Source organism: Cynoglossus semilaevis, chromosome 8 (genome assembly GCF_000523025.1).
Source record: "Cynoglossus semilaevis isolate Cse_v1.0 chromosome 8, Cse_v1.0, whole genome shotgun sequence".
NCBI lineage: Eukaryota > Metazoa > Chordata > Actinopteri > Pleuronectiformes > Cynoglossidae > Cynoglossus > Cynoglossus semilaevis.
The window spans coordinates 28,066,928-28,074,872 of record NC_024314.1 but is presented as its reverse complement, the minus strand read 5'-3'; the positions used below and the strand labels follow the sequence as shown (position 1 = coordinate 28,074,872).

At 44.3% G+C, this 7,945-nt stretch overlaps 1 protein-coding gene and 1 non-coding gene across 3 annotated transcripts in view; one reads left to right on the top strand and one right to left on the bottom strand.

The window, feature by feature from the left end:
- Nucleotides 1-3,046: 3,046 nt before the first annotated feature.
- The window catches only part of LOC103383043 (LARGE xylosyl- and glucuronyltransferase 1), a 26,349-nt gene continuing 21,450 nt past the window's right edge, over nt 3,047-7,945 (top strand). The window contains exons 1-2 of one of the 2 annotated variants that reach the window (XM_025057151.1): nt 3,047-3,686; nt 7,493-7,605. In XM_025057151.1, coding sequence (XP_024912919.1) covers nt 7,543-7,605 — 63 coding nt within the window. In that variant the 5' untranslated portion in view covers nt 3,047-3,686; nt 7,493-7,542. The remainder of the gene's footprint in view (nt 3,687-7,492; nt 7,606-7,945) is intronic. The other variant, XM_017034537.2, reaches the window with a different exon arrangement.
- On the bottom strand, nt 4,973-5,045 carry trnal-uag (transfer RNA leucine (anticodon UAG)). The gene has a single exon. It is a non-coding gene; the product is annotated as a tRNA-Leu (tRNA).

Sequence of the window (7,945 nt, the reverse complement as noted above, 5' to 3'; positions counted from 1 at the left end):
TTCCTGGTGTTGGTTCATGTTCTTGTTCTTTTCTTTCTTCTCTAGTGATTCCAAATGTAGATCCCTCTGTTCCAGTGTTAGGAACTGATGTTCAGATGGAACAGAGTCTGAGACTAGGATCAGACTTGAATATATCTAAACACCTCAATATATCGTAATTACTATAGTATCGCAATGTATCGTATCGTTTGCCCAGTATCGTGACACGGTGTCTTACAAAGGACATGAAATAACTGCGACTGAGAGTCATTTACAGAGCTGGGAGTTTGTGAAATATCAAAACAAAAATAATCAATATTAATATCTAAAAAAATCATGATCAATATCACCAGAGTCGACATAATTACAAACGTAAACACTGGTTCTTTAATTATGATCTGAAATGTGAGTAAATGTCAGTGTCATTGATTGATACGAACGCAGTACTGGTTGAGTATTTGAAGTATTTCCTGGGGGTTCTCTCTCTCTAACTACAGAACTCAGCGGACGGCGACTCGGACGATATTGAGGACATTTATCAAATGTCACACCGTTGTCTCCAGAGACACAAACACCTGGAACTGGACTTTGATGTTGAATCAGTATTCGTGTTGCAGTTTTTGGCCTGCGTGCGTGCGTGACAACAGCATTCAGCAGGTTTTTACCCAGTGATAAATCGGACCACTTTATTTAAAATGGAGTCAGGTGGATGAGGGGGAAAAAAATAAATAAATATAAATCCACTTCTCTGGGAGGGAAAATAATTCCTGTTGAAGCAGAGAATCATCTCAGGCTTTGAACAAACTCACCGTCCGTCGTCTGAGCTGCAGAACCGTTCTCCAAAAGGACTTTTCATGCTCCTCTTTATTTTATTTATTTTTTATTTTTTTGTAATACTCACATCTCAGCAGCTAACAAGCTTAGCGACGCTCTGAACCACAGCAGCGACAACAAAACTCAGGTTTTTTTATTTCTTTTCTTTTTTTTTTCACCTTGGTTTATATCCATTAAAATCAGAATAAAAACGGCTGAATACTGCCCCCTAACTGTCGTCGCTCCACTTACCCTTTTGTTAAGTTATGCAAATCAAAACAGGGCGCAGCAGGAGAGCCAATCAGAATCCTTCTGCTTTTTTTACACTCGTCCTTTTGTTGTGCAGAATTTTTCTCGTTTTTTTTAAGAACTATTTGCTCTCTGTCATTGTCAGCCACTCCACCACTGTGTGGCGCTGTAAAAAAGAGAGAGAACCTGGGTATGAACGAAGCCACTGTGATGGATGGTGAGCTTCAGTAGTGGCCTACAGGGGGCAGCACTGAGTACTGACGTTAAGCAGACTTGTTTGGCTAGTTAACATAAATGCTAATGTCCCAGCCCTCAACAGGGCTAATGTGGCTACTTGAACCATTATGCTAACAATCCGTGACGATAAACTCCCAACTTCCTCTCTGTGTTTTCTTATTTTCCTTTTATAGCGTAATCTGTTGACGTTAAATATTACCAGTGTTTAAAAGAACCACTAGGTGGCAGCACTGTATCAGATCAGCAGTTCAATCAGCTAATGAAGTCCATAGAAGAAGCCAGACTGAGGACTGTGACAGTACCAGCGTCATCTTGTTCAAGTTTGTTAAGATCGACGCTCGAAATATAAGCTAGTGCAGAGAGACGACGGTTAACATGCAATGTGCTAGCACGCCGCTAATGCTAGTCCATACTATCGAATTGTCCCACTAACATAACGCTAACTTACTGACTCAAAAGCTGCTTGCATGCCATATGCTGGAGTGGCCCCCTAGAGGGGAGCAAAGTTATTGCAGGTAACGAATTTAATTTTCTTTTTTCTGTAACTGTTTTTTTTCTTTTGAGACTCGAGCTGTGAATGTGGCAATGTGACTGGGGCTTGACAATAGTGCTATCTACCAAAGGGGGCGCTGCAGGAAACATGTAGTTTCTGCCTCTTCTTCCGTCATATATTCTAACTTAGGGCCTGAACTGGGGTTGAGGCCCGGCAGCTGCTGGTGAGCAAGAAAGAACAGAGAGATATATTAGCGCTGGCGTACAATTGAATATAATTATAATGTCGTTAAGTGTAATTAATCACAGTAGGTTATGACTTAACTGTAATGAAAATGCTTAACCTTAATAAACCATTTAATCAGAACCGGTTCTGCGGTTCTTTATGTTCTACGGGTTCTTCTTCCGTGGTGTGAATCACGTGTGAAGTGTTTCAGAGGGAAGTGGCAGATTTTTTTTTTTTTCCTCTCTCTCTTGGTGTTTGTGCTCTAATTGTCCTCTCCGTCGCCACCTTGATGACACATCGCGGCTCTTTGTTTTCAGTCTTTCCAGCGGCTGCCCGCTCTGATAAGTTCTCATTAATCTTCCTTACAACCTTCATTACAGCTGCCACCTCCGCCGCCGTGCCCGTTCTCTGGGTCCTATCTCCTCCTCGACCTTTATCTCTGCCCAGCATGCCTTCTATAATCCCTCACCCTCCTCCCGACGTCTTCTTTACTTTATCGCCCACTTCTCGCCCTCGTCGTCTGGACGTCGTCTCGGAACATTTAAATTCACAAGAGCCAAGAATTACGTTGAATTCGTCCGATGTTGGTGCTACGCTGGACTCGGAACGTAAAGGGAACCGCTTAATGTGGCGATCGTTTTTGTCGCCGGTCGTGGGTCGATCTGGTTTATCTGGCTAACCAATCAGTGATGAGAGCAATCAATCTGACCAATCTGATTGGTCGACATTTTTTCTTATCTGTTAAATTGTTTTGTCACGGTTACTGCAGTGTTGGTATCTTGCCCACAGCGAGATCACACCGCCCCCTGGTGGTATCTGATTGTGGGGAGATTCTCTGGACCCTTTGGGTTCATCTCAGAGTCAAACATACAGGTGAGGGTTGGTCCGAGGAACTGTTGGGGGTGTAATTCCACCCTTGGCCAGTGACTGTTGGGATTGGCTCCACCCACGTTCCTGAAAAAAGAGAGCAATTAATGAACCGATTGCAATTTTTAGTTCAGTTCGCATCATAGAACAATCAATGAAATTGCAATTTTTAGTTCAGTTCGCATCAGATTTTTGCTCGTTTGTTTGTTTGTTAAGTGTGATTTGTTGATTTCAATTTTTTGACAAAAATTTAACTTAATCGTCAGCATATACGTAAAGTCTGTAATGAAAACTGGTTCCTTTGAACCCAACAATCCAGAGTACTGATCTGACACGTGCAGTATGTCTGTGTACACAGTACTGTGAGTATACAGTGTTCAGTGGTTCCGCAGTAGTACTAACTGCAGCCACAGAGGATTCTTCAAGAGTTTTGCCTTAAGTTAGAAAATACTTCCACGCATCATATATTTATGACTGACTCTGAGGGGAGTCTGCTTTCTGTGATTCTTATTTCCCTCTGCTCCTCAGAACGCCGGCTGAATCTAAGTGTCGCGCCGTGTGAAGCTGATTTGATTTTTTTTATTTTTTTTTTTTATTTTCCCAGACACGAGTTTACAGAAACGCAGATTAAAGAGTTTAAAACAACATCTTAATAAAACATCGAGTAACGCAGAGAAAATGACAAGTGAATTTCAATGATGTACTTTTTGCTCTGCAGGTCAGCAAGTACTGGGGCTGGTGGAGAACCAGAGCGACTGGTACCTGGGGAACCTGTGGAAGAACCATCGACCCTGGCCGGCTCTTGGCCGAGGCTTTAACACCGGTGAGCGCTGTTTTTGTTTGCAGTCATTTTGCCGCTGGTCTTGTTGTCGTCTTCAGCCAGCAGGTGGAAATGAACCGCGTTATTTTTGATTGTGTCTGAGACGAGGATCCGAGAGATCATTTGTGGTGAGAAACGATGGAACAGCGTGAGAACGTAAGCGAGTTTTCTGCCTCCTGAGGAACGTGTATTTGCTCCGACCAAACACTAGGCTGCACCAAACTGCAGGAAGCCTCCCTCGACAACGTGGCTCTGGTCTCTGTGTGGATGTAAATGTTCTCGCTCCTTCACTTATCAAAACAGATTAAAGGAGCGTTACGGCCGACGTGACCTGCTGTGATCCAGGTTCAGAGCTCAGAAAACGTTTGTCACGTGTCACAGTTGGCAGAAGATGTCGCTAAAGTAAAAAAAAAAAGAAAAAAGAAAAACCCCCTTTTTAGACTTTATCCTGTTCGTACTGGAGTCTGAAAGACGTCTTATTTTGAAATATTACTGGATTCTCTTCAAATCGTTGCGGCCTGGTACCAAACAACCCACGGACTGGGACAGGTCCGGGGACCAGGGGTTGGGAACAGCAGCAGTTTGAGATGATGTTGTTTCAGAAAAAGCTTTTTACATTAACTTTATTTTTTAATTAAGTTTCCTAATAATGAGAGGCCGTTATTTACGCACATCTTCAACGACGCCGTCGTCCTTCGACAAAGCAGCGTTTGTGCAGTAGATAAGTTCACGGCCAAAAATAAAAAACAAAAGTGGCAGCCACTCTGACAGACTGTAAATTTATACACAGTGATCGTGTGAAAGTGTAAAAAGAAGTTAACGACTTCTGAGCTGTTTATATAAACGATGTTCACATTTTGGTTTCTGAATTTTTAGTTTAGTTTTTGTAAGTTTAGCTTGATCCTCAAACTCTTCCACTTTTGAGTCTGTAGACCAACGCTGAGAAAACGAAAAAGATTAGAAACAAGTAAAAAAAAAATGCAATGCACAACTATTGCAGCATTTTTCGAAGAGAACAGAGTCAGTTGATGAGGTTCACAGACCACGTCTTTTCGAAGAGAACAGAGTCAGTCGGTGATGGGATTTGACACAGTTCTGACAAAGAGAGGAGATCAGTTTGGTCACAGTTTGACTGGAGATCATTTAGAAGAAAAAAAAGTCTTGATAAAATCGTATCATGAACAAAAAATCCTGAATCATTTTGAACATATTGTAAATAAATAAAATAAAATAAATGTGTACTAAATTGATCCCATATTTGGGAAGTTGTTGTGTTAGCACCAAGCATGTGGTTCCTCTGGGAATCAAACCCAGGACTCTCTGCTTCTAAGGCAGACGTGCTAAACGCTACACTATGGAACCGACAAAAAAAACAAATTGTATCAAGAGTCGTTACATCTCTCTTGTTTCCCTTGTCTTGAAACAAAATAACCAATAATGACAAAATTTAATTCAAAAAAGTCCAAGAACAAACTTGCAAATTTGATAAACTTTCTTCGTTGTGGATCAAATTCAGGACTTTTTAAATAACATTCATAATAAACTAGGACTCAGTTCCACTTCCTGTTCCTGGTACCTGGTCCTCGGGGCCGGTCGGAGCCAAGGAAAATAACATTCCCTCGAATCAAGTTACTGAAACTTTTCCGTCTCTCCACATTCGTCACGTTCAGAAAAACCTGCGTCAGGTTGAAAATCGACGCCCAGAGACGTGAACGCAAACGTTGAAGGACGACGGAGCCTCTGGACCAGTGTTTTACTGAATAAATATATTACAATATATTCAAATTGGGCCTACGTATATTTCTCTCTGAATTAATGAAGGACGTCAGCAGCTGGATCTGATTTAAAGGTTCCCTCCGAGCTTTTTTTTTTTTGTAGTTGACAGCATTAAAAAAGTTTCAGTCTTTACTGATTCAAAAGGAGAAAAAAAAACGGTTTTAAACAAAAAAGTCTTGACAAGTCTGACATTTCAATGAAATTAAAGAATTAAAATAATGATAAAGAATATCACTCATTCATTCTCTGATTGGTTCTGATTGTTTTTTTTTTCATCTAAGTATAAAGAATATCACTCATCCATTTTCTGATTGGGTTTTTTTTCCTTCTAAGATCAAGGCTGGATATTCCCAGGTACCTTGCGATACCCTGCTATCGCGATATTTTCGCAGACAATAAAAAATAATATCGCAATACATCGATTCTGCAATAATCGCAATAAAACAATACATCGTATGTGTCACTGAATCCATTTGACATGAATTACAGCTATTCGTGTTTCTATGGTTCAGTACGTTGTCGTAGGTATATCGTACGGCAAAACAAAATATCACAATATATCGTAGTATCGATATTTTGGCGCATCGGCTGAAAGAACATTTTTTCATCAGTGAAGACCAGCCGTTCACCAGTTTTATTCATCTGAGCAGCAGTTGGTGAGGAGGCTCAACCTGTGGCTCTGCACTCTGTTATTATTCCTGCGGCCTGTAGCGGCGTGTTCCCCGGTCGTATCTCCTCCTGCGGCTGCTCTCTTTATCTCTGCAGCAGAAACGGGTTTGTTTGGAGTCAAACCCAGAACTGACAACGAGAGTTCCAGAGGGAAAATCACCTCCGCGCGTCAGATCCACCGAGGACTCGGCGCTACAGTCAGATCCACCGAGGACTCGGCGCTACAGTCAGATCCACCGAGGACTCGGCGCTACAGTCAGATCCACCGAGGACTCGGCGCTACAGTCAGATCCACCGAGGACTCGGCGCTACAGTCAGATCCACCGAGGACTCGGCGCTACAGTCAGATCCACCGAGGACTCGGCGCTACAGTCAGATCCACCGAGGACTCGGCGCTACAGTCAGATCCACCGAGGACTCGGCGCTACAGTCAGATCCACCGAGGACTCGGCGCTACAGTCAGATCCACCGAGGACTCGGCGCTACAGTCAGATCCACCGAGGACTCGGCGCTACAGTCAGATCCACCGAGGACTCGGCGCTACAGTCAGATCCACCGAGGACTCGGCGCTACAGTCAGATCCACCGAGGACTCGGCGCTACAGTCAGATCCACCGAGGACTCGGCGCTACAGTCAGATCCACCGAGGACTCGGCGCTACAGTCAGATCCACCGAGGACTCGGCGCTACAGTCAGATCCACCGAGGACTCGGCGCTACAGTCAGATCCACCGAGGACTCGGCGCTACAGTCAGATCCACCGAGGACTCGGCGCTACAGTCAGATCCACCGAGGACTCGGCGCTACAGTCAGATCCACCGAGGACTCGGCGCTACAGTCAGATCCACCGAGGACTCGATCTGGAAAATACAGCAAATGTCTCTTCTACTGTACGTACAGTTGGGCCACGTCTTATTAGTGGAACCGGGGAGTCAGGGGGAGTCGGGGGGGTGGGGGGTGTTTTTCTGATCCACTCGGTGTCGGAGCCGGAGAGAGGAGGAAAACAGACACTCACGCTGCTAAGAATAATTTGTGTTTCTTGGTGGGATTTCTACTTTTTCTCCAGTCGGTGTCAGTGTGTCGACAGATCCGACGTTTGACGACGGCATCTGAGGAAACACTGGGCTGTGAACCCACAACACGCAGAGAAATGAATCACGTCGACCAGGCCGCGCTTTTTTTATTTCACCTGCTCTTCTCTACCCTCACCACTAACTCACCGCTTCCTGTGTCTGTGTGTGTGTCTGTGTGTGTGTGTGTGTGTGTGTGTGTCTGTGTGTGTGTCTGTGTGTGTGTCTGTGTCTGTGTGTGTCTGTGTGTGTGTGTGTGTGTCTGTGTGTGTGTGTGTGTGTGTCTGTGTTTCCAGGGGTAATTCTGCTGCTGCTGGATCGTTTGCGAAAGCTCAGATGGGAGCAAATGTGGAGGTTGACTGCGGAGAGGGAACTAATGAGCATGCTGTCCACCTCGCTGGCAGACCAGGTTAGCATCGCTGCACTTCTTACATGCTAATTTATTACCCTTTTAACAGGAAGTTGCCGTTTCACGCACTCGGAAAATCCCAGCAGGAGTCGCACCTTCACTGGGGCTGATTACAGGTTTCAGAGTTACACTGAGGAAAGTGAAGTGTTGACAGTGAGGGATACCCTGGTGGTCACTGGTTGTCATGTCAGGCCACAGGGACCAGAACACACTCTGGAAAAAAAACCTCTTGACAAAATCTGTAACAGTTTGTAACACAGTCTGAATCAGGCGTTGGTAAACGTTTGACTCGCGGCCCACAATTGTCCTAAAATTGAACGGGGGGGGGGGGGGGGGGGAG